The sequence below is a fragment of the Platalea leucorodia genome (genome assembly GCF_965183815.1).
Source record: "Platalea leucorodia genome assembly, chromosome: 4".
NCBI lineage: Eukaryota > Metazoa > Chordata > Aves > Pelecaniformes > Threskiornithidae > Platalea > Platalea leucorodia.
Genome location: NC_138826.1, coordinates 85,426,287 through 85,449,099, shown reverse-complemented (window position 1 = coordinate 85,449,099; position 22,813 = coordinate 85,426,287). Strand labels below are relative to the sequence as shown.

Here is a 22,813-nt window from a genome sequence, read left to right as displayed (position 1 = left end):
CTTAAATACATGAAAGTAAGATATTTGTGGTGCATGACTTCAGTGGGGTTACATCTAGGATAATGTTGTCCATCTTTCACTGTCAGCTGGGGAGTATCTCAAACCAAGACCCCAATTAAGTATACAGTATTCATGAGCTATGTCTGTGTTATTTACAGGGTTGCTAAACACAATTCCGTATTGCACGGTTAATGACAATCAACATAATTACCATAACCTGGGCAGAAAATGGCTTCTGAGTTATAATGAAATGTTTTACAAAAAAAAAATTACTCCAAGACTTGAGATAATAGCTTTTATGGAACATTACTCTTCCCCCCCCCCCCCCCCCCCCCCAACCTCCAGTAAGTACTTTTAAGGCAATTCACCTCAAATGTGCAATTTAGAAGATCATAATTAGCAAAGTGTAGGACTGGAAGGCTAGAATTGTTTCAGATGCTACCTTTAATACCCCCAGGTGTCTCTGGCTCATCCTTACTACAGTAGCCAAAGCATTATCAAAATACAGAGAAGTGTATGTGTGTGGTTTTGTGTGTGTGTTAAGTGTGAGTGTACAAACTTATATATGTATGTATGTATGTACACAAACACACCACGCTTGTCTGTGCAACAGCACGACCAAATCCCTCTGTTCTGTCTCATTTAAAAAAGAAAAGAGTAAATTATTTGGTGAAGTTGTTACTAAAGGTAATCGATATCACTCTAAGGGATCACTTCAGTATCACTCTAAGCGACATCTGATAGCTGCAGCCTGGGTTTTGACAGCAAAAACAAAGGGAAATTACTGGCCATTTCATGCAGATACACGGTCATTGTAAGGTTTAGATAGCGTAAAATGGTGTAGCCCCATTGATATGAAGAGCACTTCTTTTCTTTGGTCATGTTTTTGTACTGCCGAAGGAAGGCAGCAGCAATGTAATCCCCTCACCCAGCAACTCCCCCGCGTACGGGGACTTCACCACCGGGCAGCTTGGCCCTGGGGCTGCCCTGTGTTCACCCAGGTTCTTCTCTCTCTGCTTGTGTGTCTCGCAGGTCTGTTTCACTCATCCAGTTTTGCCAGAACTGTGGATGGGATTTAACTTTAATTGCTAAGTTATTTGCCAAACTGCGTACAAACAGACATATTTAATTTTAGATACTGACATCCAAAGTTTACTCAACCTTTTCATTGCTTGTTTCACTTTAAAAAACAAATAATCTTTCCTGAAACCCATTTCCCTTCCTTTCCCCCCCAAAATTAATCTTCATGCTCCCCTAATTGTTCCATGCTGCAAGGAGGCAACCCTTAACCTCCGATACCTCCACAACTACTATTAAGCACTAAACCAATGCCAAAGATAGATAGAAGTTCTCTGTGCCTTTTTAAAATTATTTTATGGAAATTGAGGCTAGATTCCCCCTTTTCCTTTAGTCAGCGTAGGGCTTACTTGAGAATGATTCATGGTATGTTTTCAGAATATATCATGAATGACAAGCTAAAATCTTTCATCTCTTGTTTGTACACAGCTACTACAGCTTGTCAATAAACAATTTGGATTTTGCCCAATTCTTGCAATGCAATGCTGAAACTTCTTGTTTAAGCAAAAAATATTTACCCTGTACGAATAATGGTATATTCATTACATATGGATTCTGAGCCTGCTCATTTTGATTGCATTAATTTTCTTCTACAGATCAAGGGGGGTTTTTTTGTTCTTATCTAGATATCATACATCTATTATAATTTCTTTTTTATTGAGTCACCACCGAACAAAGCTATCTTCTGACTTTATTGTTCAGTAATACTTTGAAAGCATTTTCATTTCCCCTTTGCTTGAACATATGCAGTGGAAACAAAGTTAATGATCTTCCTTAATTTTCTTGTCAGCTCACTCAGGATATTCATCATGAGGACATGCTGGAGAGGAAGAGTATATCCTACTTTGGGCAAGTTTTTACTGTGGACAGTCCATGAAGAGATACAGAGAAAAAGCCCACAACCCAAAACAAGAAAAATGCAGGATTTCAGTTTAGAGAAAGAGAGGTCCAATGTAGAGAGACAGGTTTGGGAATAATTAGCATAAAGACAATATTCAAAACATGCTTGCATACGCAATTGCTCAAACTGGATGTGCAAGCAGAAAAAGGGTAGGAGCCTAGGGAAAAAAAAATGCACAATGCACAGTTTAGGTGTTGGAAACAAGATAGCGGCATCAACTGTGCCATTTGCCTGGGATTTAATGTCTCTGGTTTCTCAGCAGCGCTAATTAGCCGAGCGAGCACCATCAGGAAGGGAGCTGTGCTCCGCTCAGCTGATTCCGAGTCAGCACCAGCACATCACGCTCCACTGTGCTTTATAGACACAAGGGAGACGCCTGAAGAAATATCCGAGGGATTCCCTTAGGAAGTCTCTGGCTGAAAGCAAATGATAAACAAGATGATGCTCTAGCACAGGAGAAAATGAAGGAACAATCTGGAAGGAAGGCCCAGCACCTACATGGAACAAAGTCACAGAATTCCTCCACAGGATTTTGAAAACAAGGTTATGTTTAGCAGCTCTGATGGGTGGTACTTGTTAATTAGTGCCAGATACAAATATCTAACATCTAACATCTGTGTATTCCAGTTCAGTGGAGAATAGGAAGAGAACTAGGCTGAAAAGTGTTCACTCCAAGAGTAAAACATGCAGCTGTCTCATTTGCTTGGTAGCTAGTCAATCCTGAGAAAGCTTTTGGGTGCCCAAGATAAATATCCATGGAGAAGCAAGGATCTGTCAGGAAAGCGCTGGGCTGGGTGGCCAGGAGGTCGGTGACATGGAGGTTTGTGACCTGAAAATTCTTTTTCAGAGAATCAAGTGACACTGAACCTGAAGAAGAAAAAAAAAAGAGATTGGTATTGATAAGGTTGTATTGGTAGTCTCAACCCCCTGCATTGGCGGGAACAAGGCAAACAAAAGCCACCAAAATTAGAAATCAAACCAGATGGTTCTCCCAATTGATGAGGAAGAAGCACTTCAAGCAAGATACAGCTTTTCCAGTCTGATTAAGCACCCTTTGAGAGGAAAACTGAAGGAACAATGACACCAGTCCTGTAAATAAATAGGAGTAGAGACTCAGATACTGCTTTCTTAACTGCTGCTTTGTACCAGGAGGTGCTGGTTTGTTACGGTCACAGTAAGAAAGGCACTCAGACTCTGACAAGTACTGTTTAAAATGCTATTTATTAGTGTCAACATTATAGAGAAAGAGAGGGTAGTATAGATAATCAGGTGCTGATAACGCTGAATTGTGCAGCTTCAGACAGGCCTCCAGATCCCATCCACGGAGGAGTTACACCACTTTTTTTTTTGTTAATTCGAGCTCTTACAGGATTTTCTTAAAAGAAAACAACTCTATTCATCATTGCTGCTGCCAGATAGAAAGGATGCTCACATGAGAACTTGTTGCTGCAGTTTTAGATACAGGCAAGGACATGCAGGCGGTGTAATTGCAGGTACTGAGCGGGAGCTGCCTGCAGGCTCTGCTGTTACAAGCAACCACCTACGCTTACCCTGCGGCCAAGGGATCTTGGCCACACAGCATGGGCCAGAAGACCATGCTGCAGTGCAGGGTGGCCTTGATGATCTCAGAGGTCCTTTCCAACCTTAACGATTCTATGATTCTGTGTTTCTATGATTGTATGCTCGGGTTAACTGCTGTGTGGATCACTCACACCTTGATGTACAATGGTCTTCTGGTCATGAACACGGCGTCTGCTTGCCGCATCTGATTTCTCTAACTCCGTAGCTAGGTTTAGCATTTCTCTTGCCATGTCTGTATATAATTTCGCAACTTTTATGAGCAAATCAGATAAAATGTAACCACAAATAAAAAGTAATGCAATTGCATGTTAAATAGAGAAGGTATTTGCCCAAGTCAAGCTTACAGTTCACTCGGCAGAATGATGTATTCGGCACGTGTGGAGGAAGAACTTTAACTGAACCATAAAGGTTAGGGAGGTTAAACCTCTGAAACATGGTTGCTGGCAGGTTTGGATGCTTCTCTCTGGAGACTCTTTAATAAAAAGCCTCGTATATTGGTCTACTCGTGCAATGACAGCTATAAATATGCCAAGTGAAATGCAAGCTAATTAGAAAGCACTTATTCTAGCCCTCTGGAGTGTATTAAGATGGAAAGTTTCACTTTCAAGCTACAACTTACTGCTTTCATATTCAGTCCCATTCTTTTCCTCTTGTATTGCTAAGATTTTCTTCTTCATTCAGTGACAAGGCAGTACATCTAGCAGGCTTTTCAACGTAGATTTCTTTCTGTGGTTCTTCTGAGTAGAAGTCATTGTCCGGGGGGAGTCAGTCACAAAAGTCCTTGAGGAAATGTGGCATCAGCTTCTTTGTCCATCCCATCAATTATCCCTTGCTCCTCTTCCCCTAAGCAAACATACACATCTCTTTAAAACTCAGAACTGGTGGAACTGGGCTACCTCCAACTGGGGCAACGGGATTTATTAGATTCAGAACTGGTATTAAATATCTGCTGGTGCTATATACTGCTCCCCAGTGGGATAACATAGCGCTGACTCCCCTATTGCTGTGTTAAGACTACTCATTATATTTGCTCGGTGAATTTGCTGAAGTAAATAATCTAAAGAGACCAAGTACATTTATTTAATGACAAGCAAGTTACTTGAAGATAGGATGGTGAAATTGTTCAAAACTGAACAGAGAAAGTTAAATGAAATTACACTGTATCTTGACATTCTTTGACATTTTTGAGATAAAAAATGAACTTCTCAAGTCCTTATAATAAAACCAACCTCTTCTACAGCATTATCCTTGCCTGTGGTTCAGTTACTGGAGTGATACTTCACCTTTGGTTCTGACCACAACTTAAATCTAAGATAGACTTGCTTGAGCTATTCCTTACAAATGAAAATATTGGCTCCATTGAAGAGGGCTGGCATTTCACTGCAAGTGCAGGTGGAAAACGGCTTGTTTGTGTGCTGATCCCATTGCTCTTTATCAATACTTATAACCAATGACCTCATCTCTCTTGGCTTTGTTTGAACTCTACCAGTTAGGGAAGCAGAAAGTAGCCTAGAACAGGGCTGGACTGTTTGAGTGTTAAACTTTCATATTTTCAAATCTGGGGAACTGGAGAGGGACTCTGACCTTTTAGCTACTGTCGATGGTTATCTGGCTAGAATTTGGTTGGAGCTGGAGCTAGAGCTGTTGGAGAGAGGGTGTTGCCAGCAAGAAAGAGGAGCAGCCTTTGAGCTGGTCTTTGGACTGGGTTTTGAATGAACACTGGGATGGGCTGCTTGGATGGATTCATGTCCCAGACTGGCAGGGTATGATGGCCTAAGGTGAAGATGGAGGTGAAGTTTATTATTTCACCTTTACACATTGAAGGCCAAAGGCTGTGGCTGTACATAAAAGGATAGGGTACACTAGGTCCGGGCTGGCTTCATTTCACTGGGATTATGTACAGCACTGCCTCGCTTGGCTGGGGTACGTATGCCAGGTAGGTTTTGATACCTAATGTTAGAAAACTCCTGGGTAGGGTTGGTATACTTTACTGTTAAAATATAGGTTGGAGAGGGCTCTGGTAGGAAGTTTCCCTGCCCCAAAATGACCAGTAAGGTGATGGGGGAAGGGATACAGGCCCCGGGTCAGGCATAGGGATGGAGCAGTAGTCACTGCATTCATCACGAGACCAGGCCAGGATTTTGGGACCAATGCCCAAATCTCCCAATCTCTTGCCAGACTTCTGGGAGTGCTGCAGCTCTGGGGTCTGGCCTTGAGCAGGAAAGCAGAGGACAAATGAGGGAAAGCAATATCTTGTATACGTCACTAAATTTTTGCTCCTTATTCCTGATATCCTCTGTTATAGGGGATATCTGGCAATTGCACAGCTAGGGATGGGCAGAGAGAAAGGTCTGTGGATCCGCCTTCTCTGACATGTAGTACATTGGCCACAATTAGAGCTAGGTCAGGACCACAATATGACAGACTTCTCAGGTTGCTGGCTGCCATATCTTGCTCACATTCCCAGGGCTAAACTAATTGCCAGATTTGGGTTTTATTTGAGGATTAAGTTTTTCCTTCATGTCATATTGGCAGAGGCTGAGCAGCTTTTGCGTTCCTGCGGGGCATGATGCAGGGTCCATCTGCTAGAAATTCTCCAGGGATGTTTCAGTTAATGGCAGTGCTGTGCATCTCTTCTGTTCTCTTTAAAGTGATGCCATAGTGTAATTTTTGAGGCTTTTTGCCTTTTGCACTAATGGTCTTGCAATTGTTACATGGTGTCCGAGACTGCTTTATGGTACGAGATATAGGTGGGGGTGCAGGTACTCTGAGGATCTGTCTGAGCTTAATGTTGATGCCGTCACAGTGTGATTGCAGGGAGTTGAATTCAATGACTCGGAGGCTCCTTTCCAGTCCCACCTTCTGCCTCACCCACTGTGAGCTCAGACAACTCATGTGTCCCCCTTTCTGTCTCATTTTCCTGTTTCTCTGACACTCTTCAATTTTCTTTTCTTTAGATAAATGTTTCTCTATCTGCTTATGAGACTACCTTACAGTCTAAACAGAATATTTCCAAAATAAGTTAATATGGTTAATGATACCATCCTTTGAAATGATACCATTCTGATAATTCTCATTCATATCTTTCAATTCCTGCATTAGCTTTGGAGCCAATATTTCCACAAACTGCTGGAGCTGGAGATCAATGCTTCATCTAGCTTGGAAGTTGTGATTATATGTTTTCAGATGAAACACGGCATTGTTTCAAACTTAAATCACTTGAAGGCAGCAGCCATTTAAATTGGGTCAGAACCAGGGAATCAATGCAAGCAGAAAGGATGTTAGTGAAAATAATGTGATTTTTATCTTCAAAATCTCATGAACCACGGAGCCTAGAAGACAAACTGCTGTACATCTTTGCAAGGCTGGACTGGGTGATTAGCTTTCTAGTGGCATGTAGCATTGATTTCTGTTCTTGGTGATCCTGAGTCATCAATAGTCAATGGCTTTTCAAATCAGGCAAACACGCAGGCCTTTTTCTGGACAGGACAGGATGTTTTCTGCATCTCAAGTGTCTTGAACCACTTACTGGATATCATCCAGCCCTGGTGAAATAAGGACTAGCCAGCAGGAGTAAACAGAACTTTAAATAAAAAGGTTTTGTTCTCCTACTGTGGGAGAGTAAGAAATGCAGACATAGCTGCATAAGAGGAATTGTCTGCATGAGGCTTTCTTTTCAAAGGCTTACATGGGGAGTGTAAAGCTCCTCTTAAACATGCACTTCTCAGGCAATGGCACTAATGGCACACTGTGCACACAGTCTTCAGTTTTAATAGCAGCTGCTTGGGTAAAAAGGAGGTTCTGTTGCCTGATTTTCTAATCCTGTCTGCATTGTTTTTGGAAACATCCTTGCTGTGCAAAGCCCTGGGGAAGAAAGTAAATTCTTTTCCATTTATGAGTGCCTGGGATTTGTGAACACTAGAAACAGGCCAAAGCCTCGATGCTGTTCTTGACATTTCAAAAGTCAGCTAAGCTAAAAGTCAAATACTGCTTAATCAGAGAGAAAGAAGAGATTATGGCTAGTATTCCGCTCCAGGTGCATGAGACCCCATTGCTTCCTTGCTCCCTTGCCCCAGCCCATAGGCTGTATACATTCTGTGGAAGAAGATTTAGTACAACTCAAAAATTAGAGAGCAGTGCCTTTATGATTAACGAACACTTGATGAAAAAGAAAAATTTGTTTCAAGAGAAGACGAGTAAGAAATGCCCCTATTCTTTTCCCAGCCACCCTTCTTTTGCTTCTTTAGTACCCTCCTTTCTCTATCTTTTACTGCCTGTTTTAATGGTTTCTTTGTCTGTCATTTTCTCTCTTTTCTCCAAAGCTTTACTGGCTCATATTCTTTCCTTTCTACACAAGGGTCTTTTTCTGGTTTCTCACGTGCCCCCCTCTCCCTGTAGTCCACCCCTTCGTTTTGCACCTTGTCTTAGTCTGTTCCGCTTTTTATTTCTCAACCTATTTACTGAGACTGCTGCCCACTTGAGACAGGGCTACTGGCAGAGGGGAGGACCTGCCTTCTCTCCATAGATGAGCTCTTCAAGGAATGAACAATTTGGGAAGTCAGTAGGCTTCAGTAATCTGCACTATGCCCTTGGAGACAGCGTTGAGGTTCACTAGTGTCTAATGCAATAAGCACAAACATGGAGTGATAGTATGTCACTGGAGCAAAAGGGAAGAGCAGATTCTGATCTCTGAGCATTGACTGATGGAAGTCTTAAGTAATTCCATTGATATTCATGGAATCATACTGTCTACATCAGTGCTTGCAAAGATACCGACTGCCCCTTTCTCTCAGGAGATGACCCCTGCAAATACAGGACTTGATTCACAGCTATTTTTGCTGAAGTTTTGCACCAGCAGGTCTTCACTGATCTCAGTGGAGATAGGCCAAGTTTAGGGATATAAATGAGACCAGGAGTAGTGAACCTAGCCCATATATTTTCTCTGAGTGCTTTCCAAAATCTTCAGTTGTATTTTGAGAGTCTCTGCATTTCTCTTCAAATTCAATTATTCATGTTCGACAGAACCTGCTCTGGCACTATTGTGCTTTAAAAACTGGAAACTCCTCCAAGGTATAGTACAGAAAAAAAAAAAAACAACGCTATTGTCCTTGAAGGGAACACTGCAAGGCTGCTGGTTCTGTTCCTTCAAGCAGACTGATAGGTTTTTGTCCTATTGTGTCAGTTCATGGTTGCTGAATGTATTCTAAAACATCTCAATTACTTTCTATTTTACAGACATTTTTATTAGATCTATAATCTCATGCCTCATATCCTCAGAGTGTCCTCAGCGCTCTGCCATTGCTAAACAATTATCAGGAGGACATATTTTCTCCCTGATGGATTCTAAGCTTTTCTTCAAGAGGCTAGATTTTATTGCAGATTTTATGTCAGGACAGCAGAGGCTCATTGTTTTTTCTTAATTGTTCCCACTAGAAGTCAAAAACATAAATACAGAAAGAAGAGCTGGAGTGATAATCCAGGCATGAGAGAGAGAGTAATTTTTGATGTCCAGCATTCTCATAAAAATTCATGTTCCTGCTGACCTCCTTCTTGTTGATTCATGGCAGATAAACGGAACACCTATCTCTTTTTTTCCTGTGTTATGATGCATCAGAGAGGCCAGGCTCATCTCTTACACAGCCTCTTAACTGCAGAATAACAGGCTACAGGATGGCAGATAGTTTTGCAAGCTTTCATATTTTGGCTGTTGTTTCTGCCCATGCCTATGCCTTGTCCTCTTCACATACTGAAAAACATCACCCACCTTAGGTGGTCTTAACCCCCCAAAAGATCACAAGTGAAAAAGCATGTTAATGCTGTCCCCAGAATAAGACACTTCAGACCTGTCCGTTGTGCCCTGCATTTTCCACAGCAAAAACCCACAAGAGCATATTCTCAGCTTTCAAACAAAGGTGTCAAATTCATTAATTACCTTTCTAATTAACATTAAGTCTAACCTGCCATTCCAGCCTTCACTTTCTATTCTACTTAAGACTGTGTTTGAAAATGGGGATCCTGAAAATAGGTCAGGAAAAAATTTTATTTCCTCCAGTCATTGCAGTAGCAGCGTCATATATATATGAGACTTCTTAGCAGCATTGCACATAACATATTTCATTCATTTAGTGTGCATTTTCAAATAGATATTTTAAGGAATACATGTGTTAATGAAATAAAGGGACAGCACGTGAAGGAATCAGGCTAGACTTCTCAGTTTCAGTATCTGGGAAATGTCCTACCAGCTGGCTGTTATGAAGTAGCCAACTTGTCAAGACTACAGACTGCTGACATATTCTGGGATCAAAGGAGAAGATGAAGAACCTGGAAGGCAACAGTTTGAGATATTAAATGGCAAGACCATCACAATAGACTTTCTTAACATAGTTCCAGTGGGTCCTTACGCAAGCATGTAAAAGAGTAGCATTAGGTTTTTCACTAAAAGGCTAATCACTACAGTGATTTTTCTGATTTTGGTGAAAAAATGTTGGGGTTATGTCTGCAAAAGTTCCACAATTTGAGACTATTGATACCAAATTTATTTTATTTATTGATTGTGTCATTCTGAACACCTTCTTCCCTGTGCATTTGACAAGCACTTGAAATACCACTACAAAACAAACGCACATGAATTCAAGCCAGCATCCTTTTGCACAAATGTATTATCTTCAGAAGCACCGACATTATTCTGGAGCCAAGGCAATTTTTAAAAATGGCACTCAGAGGAGTGATAGGGTGGAGTGATATCCCTCGCCAGGGGAGTACCATAGGTGATAGCCTCTGTTGGAGTCACTCATATACTCTCCTGTCCTAACGCCGTACCTGCTGAGCTGATGTCTGCACAGTGCAATACCATTCACAGGCGGGATGTAGGGTCCTTCCCACCAGCCAGAGACACTAGCTTTTATCTACTTAGGGTGCATGGGAGAAATTGGGCCAGCTCCTCCATCAACCACCTGTCTCCCCAGTAAAACACTGAGAGGCTTCATTCTTGCCAGGTAACAAATTTGAGAAGGAGATAAATATTCATGGTCAATAGTAAAATATTTCATGTTTCAAATTCACTGTTTGTTTTTCTTTTTTTCCACCCAATTTCTTGCAAGGGTTGGCAACTGCCTGCTTCCCAATTCTGGCCGCTGCCTGTGTGTAGGAAAACCCATGTCTTGGTAAGAACGAAGCTCACAATCATATGTTTGAAGTGCTCAAGCCTGATGAGAGCTAGCCTTCAGCCTTAGATGACTACAGGTATCTTGTGGGTCTTCCAGTATTGCTTCTTTTAAAGAATAACACAGTTGCAGCTAGCTGCGTTTGCTGTATTTTGCATGTCTGCTCTGCATTCTGTCTGGATCTACCCAGGGTTTAGGATAAGAACCGAACATTTGCAAAGGGCAAACTGTGAGCACTGAGTGAGTTTCCAATCAAACAGCACAGTGCTTGTACAATGTAGCTTGCTATGAGCTGTGCTTCTGTGTGGCGACTCTGCATTTAAGTGTCTGAAGTCTCTTCATTTTCTCCTTTATATTGAAGACCCAATTTGATTTGTTGTGTCTCTCTTGTAAAACCAATATTGTAAAAGTCCTTGGAGCTTGGTTCTGATGTGCATCTCTGACCACGTGTGCAGCTGGCTCTGCGTGGTCCCATCCCTGAGCTGGTTTTGCATGAACCAGCTCTGCTAATCCCGGAGCTGGGAGCCTTAGGGTATTAGCCAGCTTGCATCTGCAGAAGTGCCACTCGGTTACTCCTTCTGCCACTCAATCAACACAGCGGCTCCATGCTGCACCAGAGGGATGCTCGAGCGCAGGCCAGCCCATGCCGTGGCTCTCTGCACTCTGCTCCGTACCGCAGAGCACGACCTGTGCCTTCTCGCCACAGTAACGGACAGAGAAGCTTTTAGGTGGTTTTGTTGGGTTTGGTTCTCTTTTTTTTTTTCTTTTAGTATTGCGTGAGAGGCAGAACCCAACCTTGTGATGACCAATAACTGTCCGCAGAACGTGCAGGTTATCATTTAGATTGTGTGTATGTATTTTTTGGTCTGCTTCAGTAGACTTCCTTGGGCAGGAACGTTAGGACAATATTTGCCACACAATGGGAGGGAAAAGGAACCATGAAGTGAGAAGAGAAGATTTTATAGAACTATTCGTTATATCAGGGCGCCAAGGGCACGACCAGCCCTGACTGTCACTGACCCCTCCTCGGTGCTCCCCCCACTTGCCCACAGCCCAGGACGCCATGTCAGCCCCCCGGGGCCATCAGCCCCTGCCCCGGCGATGCTGCAGCAGGGCTCGTCTCCAGCTCCCCACAGCTCTGCCCTGCCTGTCCCGTCCCCATCCCCAGGGAGGTGCCCGATGCCGGGGCTGGGCTGCCCCGGTGCCCCCCAGCTGCCCGGCTCCCCTGGCCCACCGGCTGCCCAGGCAGCAGCAGCAGCTCTGCTCCTTTGCCGGGAGCTGTGGGAGCTGTGGGGCATGGTGCTAGGGAGAATTACTGGGTTAAAATCTGAGAACTCCAGAGATGGGCTGTCAGGAAAAATTAAGACATTCATAAGGAACTAAGCATATGGCTACTAGGTCTGTATTACGTTTCATTTCACTTTCACGGAATTACCCCCTCTTCCTCTGAGACTGGCAGGGACTGGGTTAGTGTTACACAGGGGAGCTCACATCTAAGCAACAGCCAGAATATTCTCAGTTGCAATATGCCGACCTGCAACTTCGCAGATGAAATTGATTCTTTTTGCTGTCAGCCCCCTCCTTCTCCATTAAAATTCAATTTTATGGTGCAGCATTCCCTATGGACATGTTTTGTCATTTGTTTCCAAGACATGCTGGAAGCATGTATGTGCTTCCAGCAAATGCTGAAACCTAAGAGAAATAGCTTATAAATTAGCCGCAGCAGGCTATAGTATAATAAACTGCTTGCTTTTCTGTTACCATATAATATGTGACCATTTGTACCAGTTTGAAAGCCCAGCTATATACTCATCTATTACATACCATTCTGTGTGTCAAACATTTTAGTTCCACTGCATTAAAGTGTGAGTAAGCCTTTTTTCTTTTTTTTTTGGGACCTCTAAAAGCATCAGCAGTAAATGAAGCCAAAGCTGACCAAGGTCCCGATCCTGCAAGTTCCCAAGTGTTGCCACTTCCCATTACCATCAAGATGTGCAGTTAGAGCGCTGTGAAATCTCTCAAGTGGTGGCACTTTTGAGAACAGGGGCTGAGAGAGTCTTAAACTTTGCAGCACTTCAAGGGAAGTCTGCCTCATCAAGCTGTAGGAATCATTGATGCTATTTTGACTGTGTTACCTCAGCATATGAAGGGAGATAACACAGTCATTGCACTGAAAATGTCTTAGCACCTAGAGACTTTTTTTTCAGAAAGGAATCATGAAAGAGGGTTAAATCATCTGCCTGTTTCTGGAATTATCTACATTGCCCGTGTTTTGTGATGTTTCTGATCAGGTATGTTTTTTGATTTTCATCTGCCAGCTCAGAAAGGCAGGCTTGGAATAGTGCATCTATAGATTTCCATCCTCTCCTAACCCAGATCTTTGCAGAGTGGTTAGAGCTGCATAACAGGGCTGTCAGCTTTAATGTGACAGCTCAGTTCTCCTGCATTTATTCTAAAAATGGTGCCACTGGTTCATTTCCTACAGCTCCTAGGCTTGATTATACTGGCTATACACCTCCTGTACATTTTGATGTCTTTAGTGATTCCCAAGCACACCATCTAAACATACAACTTTCTGAACCCCAGTTTTCTTTTTTAAAAGAATTAAAATTTCATCATGCAGCATGATGCTTAACATTTTGTACTGAATATTAATGATGCATGTTTGAGTTTGCAGTTCAGACTGGCCATTTTCATCCAAGCGTCCTGAATGTTTGCTATATTTTACTTACTTTTAAATTATTATTTTAAAGCCTAATTGTGAGCATTATTTCTTCATTTAGTAGCTTCAGCATTCTGGCAGCCATTATATGAATCTCATAAAGGAAAGCCAACCCCAAAACCTCGTTCCTTTTTTCTCCAACTGTATCAATGGGTTGGTAAAAGAGATTGCTGCTTCCTATGTATCCTTGCTTAGTCAAGGGCAGATAACTGTTGGTGCTACCACTCTTTCCCCTTCAAGCACAGTGTAGTTTGTATCAGCACCTATGCAAAGAGTACTTGCCTGTCTGTAATGATTATTAATTCATCATAAATTCAGCAAAAACCTAAATAAGATGGTAATTCATGCAACATTTTCCGTCACAATTTCAAAAGCTTATCACCAGTGGTGTTGGCTTAAATTGTCTGTCCTTAATTCCAATAATATAATAAATCTAAAATACCTGCATAGCATGATTTAAATATTTCAAACAGCCAATTAACTTTTTTCTACAAAAAAAAAATATAGAGAGAAATAAAACATCTCCCATGAAAAGCAAATGATCAGCCCTGAAGTGGTCAGGTGGTTGGACTAGATGATCATTGTAGGTCCCTTCCAACTGAACTATTCTGTTCTATTTTATTCTACTCTATTCGATTCAATTCGATTTGATTCTATTCTAAATATCAGAAGCTTTCTGGTTTTAATCTTTCATTTTCTTTCTTACTTCTTTTGATAAACGTTTCCTTGTTTTATATTTTGTTCCTGTGCTATTTCTTCTTTCTCCTCTTACATGAATGCAAACAACCTCTCATGCTCAATGAATGGGCAGGTCCATCTCTGGCAATATGCTGTCCCTGACAATGGTCTCTAGATACCCACTATCGTGATGGTAATGACTACACGTCCTGAAGAGGATTATAACACAAAGTATTCTATGATCATCCTACTTATAAGAGTGCCTTATTATTGTATGTTTGGGTATCACCTTAATCACTGAAAATTATTTGAGTCCAGCTAACAAATTTTTGTTTATAAAGGGGAAGAGTGTTAATCTATCATGCTCCTCTAAGCTTGATTTAGAACTGAGCAGGGAAAATATTTACTTTATTTAACATAAAGTACCAAAAAATAATTCACTTATTGGCTTTCATCCAAAGATGGTAACTTGAACTCCTAACTGTGATTTTTTCCTTATTTTATCGTTCAACCCACTTCAACCTCAATTCCTGAGGAGGCAATATTTCCATAAAAAGACACCATAGTTGAATATTTATTGCTTCATTCTCATTAATACCTTTTTAAAGTAGTGGAATAGCTTTATTTTATTGGTTTGTTACTGGTTTTCAGTTTGGCAGTGAGCTCCTACCTCAGCAGCTGTCTGTGCTTCAAAAATCCACTCTTCGGACATGTTCTGCATCTTCTCCAAAAGCAGCTGGAATAATCAGCCCAATGGATGCAAAGAGAGGTCTGGGAGAACAAATGGACAACAAAACCAAAAATAGGAAAAAAATAAAACCTTCATAAAGTGTAATCCAGTCTTCAGTTTCAAGTCTGTTCATCTTCCCTTACAAATACCGAGCATAATCCAGTATCAGCTGTTGTACAGGGCTGGATCACAGTAGGCTCAGGTTTGCCCCACAGAATGAGCTCAGGGAGATGTGTTAGCAGAACAAACTGGTGCCTGTGGCATGTTCCTGGATGTGCTAATGGAAGAGCTCTAGGGGAAAACTCAAAATAGTCTAACAGGCTCAGGTAAGTTAAAAAATATGTTAGTAGACATGTTAGATATATTCAGTCTAAGTAGAAGAACACTAAGTAATAGCAACTTTGCCTATAATGAACAAAGAAAGAAGAGATGATGTTTTGACACTAAAGACAGCAGCAAAGCCATCCACGAGTATGATATAGTATCAAGATCAGATATTCAAAACACGATGAGTGGGAAATAGAAGTGCATCATCTTAAAGGAAAACAAGTAGGCATAAAAATTCAAGTTAGACAAAATCACTCATTTTCTGTACTTTTAACTCTATGAATAAGTGCAGAATTTGTCAGCATGTGGAATTGCATCAGCAAAGGTAATCACCTAGGGAAAAAATATGATTGCTTTGTGTCATTCAAGGGCTATACATACTTGCTGCTAGTAAGGTTATTTTGGCAGAAAAGAAATATACAATAAAATGACAAAACCACCAAAAACCTAAAAGCTAGGGTGCTATGCTTAATAGCAGCCTACATGTAGTGCTCACCTCTCTGACTGTGTTCAAATACTAAATAACATTTCCATTAAAAAACTATACGAAAGAACAGAAAGTGACTGAAAGAAACTATCCAGAAAGAGATGTTGCATTCACTGGCTGAATTTCTTACTGTTTTGAAATCCCAACATTAATTAAGCCATTTAGGATTCCATGAGTACAACTTTTTTTTTAAAATACATGTTTAGGATCTTGCAGTTTGTCACTGTTTTCCACATACACTTATTTAATCAGCATTATATTTTAACAACTTTATGGGAAGAGCTCCCTGCATTTAATTTAATGTAAAGATTTGGGGTCCAATTACACTGTGGAAAACTACCTGTAGAAAAGGCTCCCTGTAAATGAAATGGGTGACATCTTTCACCACTGCACGGGCATTTCCAGCTTCCAATGGCCAAATGGAGAGTTTTGTTCACCCTAGGAAAGTTAGGAAAGTTATATAACAAATATATTATTTTCCTGATGCTTCCTATCAAACATCATCACTGGGCCTTTCTTAAGACTAGCAGCCTCCTGGAGTGTTTCCAAGGGAGTAAGAGGCTGTGTAGGGAAAGAGCAGATTCATCCTATTCCATACTAATAGTCCTTTAAAACACCTATCATCTGCAGACCAGCAGACAATATTATGGCTTGCTATCCCATCAAAAGAAGCTTGCCCCCTCCCCGCCCCCCCCCCCCCCCCCCCCGATTTACTCAGGAGTGGGGAAGAAGGCAGCTTTCCCTTTTAGTACCCCTGTCCATGCTGTGTACACTCCAAATTACAGTGCTTGACGGAGCACCCAGACATCAGATAATAGTTCAGCTGGGATTTCTCCACCATTTTTTCCCCTGTTCTGGGAGGATGGCTGATACTGTATGGTATCTAAAACTGTCTGGCATGATATACAGCAGTATTTGAGAAATAGTAAAGGATGGTATAAATAGACACTCTGTCTGACTTTCCTCTCTTCACAACAAGATAAATCAAGACGACCACCACTGAAATTCAGAAACACATCACTATAAAACTGGTGTAAGAGCACTGCCAGGCTCTCCGACGTGATCCACAGAAACACGCTGCCTAAGGTAGCCACTCTGGCTATTCCTCTTCACCGGCTGTGCAGGGAAGAGGAGCCTGACTGTGCTCGGCAGCGAGGCAAATCACATCACCCACTGCTCTCTTGTACTAACAGCGCTGACGGACGTGCGGTGGCACGTTACACAGCCACGCAGTCGAGCTGCTGCTCTCCCCAGCCATCCTGGCGGACAGATGCCGCCACCTCTGAGGAAGGACACCGGATCCCCTCGTGAATCCTCTCCTGAACCGCCATGGCTTTCAGTGCTGAAGACTCACGTTACCTCAGAAGAGAGGGCTGAAGCCTGCAGCGGTTCAGGATCTGACCCACGGCGAGATCTGACGGCTCTGCCTTCCAGGACAGCGACCCCTCTCAAGCGGGTGAGGCAAATGGTTGGGAGCAAAACCAGGTTTAATCGCTCAGGTTTTATTCATATCCACACAACTCTCAGAGCCCTGAAATATTATCACAGATGCAGTGACTGCAGCTACAGGAGGCACTGTATTGACCAAATTCACTATCTTTGATTCCTGGTATCAATGCTACCTGTATAATATTCTCCTGATGCGCTTGCTTTGAGAGCATTTTCAGTGGGATTATACTTTTAAAGACAAATTCCAGGGAGCTGTTTGGGCAGGATGATGCAAAATAAACTATTCCCATTTTCCCACCAACCGTGGCTTTCACTGAGGAGAAATGACTTGGATTGTCCTTATAAAAACTGGTTCTAGTTTGACTTTAGGTATCATCCCCTGCCCAGCATAGGGGAAGAACTGCTTGTCATCAGTTTAAATATTTTTCTCTAAGTTGTTAAACTGTGCATTTTGGGGCATCACAGCCTATCTTAACCATAAGAAGGTAGGAAAGGAAACCCAGTAATATGTCATGATCCTGTCTCAGCTACAGTTATGTACAGTAGAGACACCTCTCTTCAAAAAGAAAAATGGTCATACCAGCATAGTTTTTTCTCCACAGTTTTGTTCACATTGGATGGGAAAAGGTCATTTGTGAAGCTCTCCCTGTTACTGAAAGTGGCTCACTGGTTTCACTTGAATTTTCCCTCTGGTTGTTTCCTGCTATGCTAAGAGAAGACCTAGTGAGTAAGAGTTTCTAAAAATGCTGAGGGCCTACAGCATGGGATTAAAATGACATCACTGAAACAAGTTTCACTGTTGCTGCTAGGCTTGCTTTCCAATAGCCAAACCAGAAACAGGAGACATTGATGGAAGCGCAGTATATGAGGTGTGCTGTCATAGCTTAGGGCGTGAGCTGCGACCAGGCAGGTGTTAGGACAAAGAAAAGATGCTGGCATTCACAGAGAAGAAAAACCTACACAGCGGGTAAAGAAGGGTATGTTTCTGAGCCCAGTGCATACTTAAACACTCAGGAACATGGTAATGCTGCAGTAGTTTGCCCTGCAGAAACATGTTACAGAAATGCTTTCAAGAACCAGCAGCAGGAACAGACTGGCGGGGAGGCGACCTAGCGGGGTGTCAGTCACCCAAACTGGTCCAAACTGCGTGGGAACCCAGTGCTCTCCATCTAGGAGTGAATGCAAGGAGAAAGCATAGACTTGGATAAACCCAAGCAGAATGACACATTTTATACGTTCATTTTGGTACACACATTTAGATGGATGGGTGTCATTTCCAAGACAGAAAACACAAGGCTCAAACAGTAATGTGATTAGAAAATGCAGTGTAGATATCAAATAATAAAGATAATTACTGATAGCCCCTCTGCAAACATACTCAGAGAACAGGAACACAATAATTTAGCCCCTGACAGTGAAGCTAGTTTTTTGAGTGACTGTGCAAAGGAAAATTTCAGGGAGGCCCCAGTATGGTGGCAAATCCATCTCATGATGTATTAATTAGAAAAGGATTAAAGAAAACTACATATGAAAACTGAAGACAAACACAGCTCTTCTAAAGATATTCATTCTTGTAGGGTTAGGCAGGGTATTTTTGACTTAGCACTTATTTTTGTACTAAGACATTCCAATATTTTCACTTTAAGTTTTGGCCTGCCATGACAGCAAATACTTAGCTTTAATTGCAATATTTAGTTGCAAAGGTAAACACTGTTTACTCACACTTTTAGTTGTTTTAAGTGGTAACACCATAATACAAAACTACTATGAAGACATGTATGTATGATGTTAAATGTTTTTTATTTCTGTCACATTTCACAGTTTAGTGGAAGATAGGAGCTAAACCAGCTGCACAGTCATCCCTAGTACTGAACCGTGTATATGGATGTGTATTCTATAAATATGTCTTGCCTCTGCCAAAGGGTTTTTTTTTTCCTAATAGTTTGTTAGAAAAGGTAAAATTCATGCTGCAGAATAGAGAATCATAAGACTCTGTGCTACTTACTTCCCTGTTAAGCTGTGTTTTGGTTCACCTGAAAATTAAAAGGTGTCCAGCCCTTGTGCTCTTTTTCACAGTGATTAACGTAAAGCAAAACAAAGGGAAGAAAAACTGCGTGTCCGTGGTGTTGGTGAATTGTGTTTTCCTTTTGTCAGACTAGAATCTAAAACCATTTTCTAGTGCATGCAGTGTTTAGCCAGTATTATAGACCTGTCCCTATTGCATGCCTAGTTAAGTAGCACTGGATAAAACTTCTGGTCAATCTGGAAAGCACTTCACGCATCAGCTATTGACCATTCAATGCAACCACGCAGAAGAGCATTTTCCACCATTGAACAACAATAATTCCTGGCATTTACAAGGCATCTTTAATCCGAAAGCCTTAAATTGCTCTGCAACGATAATAAATTCTCAGAGTACCCCTCTGCATTAGGTGACATAGTACTTGATTGACAAATGAGCAAAGTAAAACACAGAGGAGTAAGGTAATTGTTCAAGGTCAGATAATGAATTTTTGTCAGTCCAGAAAACCATCTAACTTACAGCCTTTTAGATTTGTGGAAAATAGGTGTAAACTTTGCAACCAAAGCAGGTTGTTAGGTTTCTGTCTGCTGTTGGCTTACTCTGCACAGATGTTAACCTGCCTGTAACGACAACATAAGACAGTGAAGAACCATATTTCCAAGCAATTGTGTTACAGATTAGGAGAGGACAGGGAATGCTTGAAGTGTGGAAAACTTTTTTAACTTGTGAATCACCGCTAGCTTTTGAATGAAGAGCTCTAAGGCAGAGAGGCCTCAGCACGTTCCTGTATTCTAGTTCTGCTGTTACTTGGTGGTAAAAGGGACACTCAGTTCTGCAGAAGGATATAACAGACTGCACATGAACTATATACACAGATGAGGCCTCAAGTTTAATGGCAAAAATTCTCTGTACAGATGTCTCCGAGAACAGAAATGGTTTCGAAATGTGTAGACCTGTGAAGAACAGGGTATAAATACCCAGACAGATGTCACGGTATGCATTTACAACCCAGTTCAGAGCCACGGGATGAAGCATATCTTCTTTAGACTTGCAAGGAAAAATAATCTGCATAGTAAAAATACTATAAAGATTTTTTGGTTATTTTATCACCCTTACTTCTGTTATAAATACGAGTGAAGAACTGTCATGATTGATAGGATTTCTATTTCTGGGGTTTGCAGGGGGTTGAAAACCCACTTTTTCAGGCAAATCAGATTGCAAATTATATCTAAGCCTTGGTACATTTAATAATATACACAGCTAAAAAAAGATCCTCTCCTGTATACCCTGTGTCTTGTTCTGGTCTTTTAGCACTTCAGTACCTTATGGTTTCAAGTCTGTGCTTTTAGACCTGTTTCACACCCCCAGTTTCTAAATCCTATGCCATTCTTCTTCTTGAGAATTTAAAATTTATTTCTACAGCAAAAAGATATTTATGGTTTAAGATTTTAATAATGCTGTAGTCAGATTTTATTAGTGCTTCTCTGTTACATTTTGCATGAGATACGAAAGAGTAATGAAGGGAATATCATTGTGGGGTTTTAGGCTCACGAGCTTAATGTATTACGATACAACAAAATGTATTATCCAAAGGTCCCTTTCTCACGCAGGCAAATGAAAGCACCATAGATACAACAATATAAAGCATCAGTCAAGCCAGCAATGACATTCTGTAATTGCAAAAACATTTTTTTTTACAAAAATGTGATTTACAAAAAAAAGTTTGAAATAAAGAGCTTTAGGATTCCTAATCTTGGCTGTATGTGTATTACACAGCTTGTAAGAACATAAAGGACAAACTAAACAGAATCAAACCTATTTTCCCGCGTGATGTTAATTTGACGCCCGAACCCGCAGCAGATGTAGCTTGGCCATCTGGACAGCGTGTGACAGGGGGTGAGAAATCGCCCGGTCGGCTGGGTAGCGATGGCTGGAAGGGATCCCTTCCAGGCGCCCTCGGAACTGCCAGCGGGTTTCAAACGCTCTTGCAGCTGAGAGCGAAAACCTTACAGAAACTCTCTCGATTTCGTCCCACGCTCCCTTTGCTACCGTGTAGGCGTGAAGGCAACTTCCCGAGAAAGCTGGACAGACGTTACTTGGTCTGCAACCAAACCAACATTAAGTGTGCAGGGGAGCTCTCCTTCTGCTCTCATTCCAAATTATAATGAACTTAATTAAGCTGAACTATCTCCGAAAACCTAAAGTATAATAAATACTCATTTCAGGAGCACTGATACTGGTATCCCCAAAAAGTAACACGCTCCTCCAGACAACATAGTTGGTTGCAAAAAATTTGCTTTCTCGTGGCTTGGCGGGGGCCTGCCTGCCTCAGAGCAGCCGCCCTGGGCCCGCAGGCCCGGGCAGAGCACCGGAGAGCTCCCCGCGGAGAGCTGGCAAGCAGCCCCCGGCCTCCCGGGGAGCGGCGGGCGGGCGGCCGCCCTGCCGCGCCCGCTGTCCCCAGGCCGCAGGCTCATCCCCAGGCCGGGGCTCCCGGGGCCCGTTAGCGCCCGTGGCGCCGCCGCCCGGCGCTCCCAGCGGAGGCGGCTCCCCGGCACCGCCCTTGCCGAAGCCGCCGGGGAGCGACCGGGCGCGGGCAGCGGAGCCGGGGGAGCCGGGCCCCCCCCAGCCCCTCAGCGGGGCCGCGCCGCCCGCACCTGCGCGGCCTCCCCTCCGCGGGGGGCGCTAAGGGGCGGTGCGCGCGCACGGCCGCGGGGCGTGAGGCGGGGAAGGGGGGGGGGGGGGGAAGGGGAAGGCGCGGCGGGCGCGCGCACATTACCCGGCATGCAGCAGGCGGCGGGCTCGCACCAAGATGGCGGCGCCTCTGGAGGAGTACGAGAAAGAAGCGGGCTGCGTCCCCATCCTGCACCCGGAGGTGAGGGCGCCCCGCCGGCTCGGGGTGCGCCCGGGACGGCGCCTCGTCGCGGGAGGAGCGGGGGCGAGGGGCGAGGCGAGCGGCGGGCGGGGTGCGCCGAGGGCGGGAGGTGCGCCGCCGCCGCCGCCCCCCGCTGCCGGCCTGGGTGTGCGCGGCGGGCCGGGGTGGGCAGGGCCGGGCCGCGGCGGGGAGGCGGCCGGGCGGGGCGGCGGAGGATGCGGGTGCCGGTGGCGCGGAGGATGCGGGTGCCGGTGGCGCGGAGGAGGGCAGGGTCCGCCGCGGGCCCTCCTCTGGCGCCGTCCCTGGCGGCGGCGGTCCCGCCCGGCAGCGGCCCGGGGGGTGAGGCAGGCGGCGGGTGCCCGCCTGCCCCCTGGCCCGCCGCCGCCACCCAGCCGCCCCTCCGCGGGCAGAGCCGCCTCGGGGCGGTGCCGCGGCACCGGCGTCCCCGGGCAGCAGCGCTCGGTGGCCAGCCGGGCTCGGCGCTCGCCCCCGCCGGCCCGGGGGGGCTGCGGCCCGGCAGCCCGGGGGGAAGCGCTTCGGGGGAGGAGGAACAAATGTTTCCTCTTGCGTTTTGCCGGCACTGGCCTGCAGGTCGCCGGCAGGTCGGGCCTGGTCCCATCCGGCCCAGCGCTCCCTGGGTGGCGTGGGGTTTATTTTGGAAGCAAACAGTCTGTCTTTCCCAATGTGCTGGCCAAGCGGTGGGAGGAATGTTTACAGGTAACACGTAGAGGTCGTTTTGTATCATATTTTTACCCTTCTTTTGTGCCACCTACCTATGTCACCAGCACGCGTGCGTTCTTGAG

At 43.8% G+C, this 22,813-nt stretch overlaps 1 protein-coding gene and 1 long non-coding RNA gene across 2 annotated transcripts in view; one reads left to right on the top strand and one right to left on the bottom strand.

Moving 5' to 3' along the window:
- Nucleotides 1-2,542: 2,542 nt before the first annotated feature.
- LOC309590224 lies at nucleotides 2,543-21,989 on the bottom strand. Its single transcript, XR_014228128.1, has 4 exons — nucleotides 21,915-21,989; nucleotides 14,793-14,893; nucleotides 4,179-4,402; nucleotides 2,543-2,845 (listed from the first exon to the last, which is right to left on the bottom strand). It is a non-coding gene; the product is annotated as an uncharacterized lncRNA (long non-coding RNA).
- ZDHHC17 (zDHHC palmitoyltransferase 17) overlaps nucleotides 21,918-22,813 on the top strand; it is a 77,368-nt gene continuing 76,472 nt past the window's right edge. Inside the window, exon 1 of the mRNA XM_082311291.1 lies at nucleotides 21,918-22,010. Coding sequence (XP_082167417.1) covers nucleotides 21,948-22,010 — 63 coding nt within the window. The 5' untranslated portion in view covers nucleotides 21,918-21,947. The remainder of the gene's footprint in view (nucleotides 22,011-22,813) is intronic.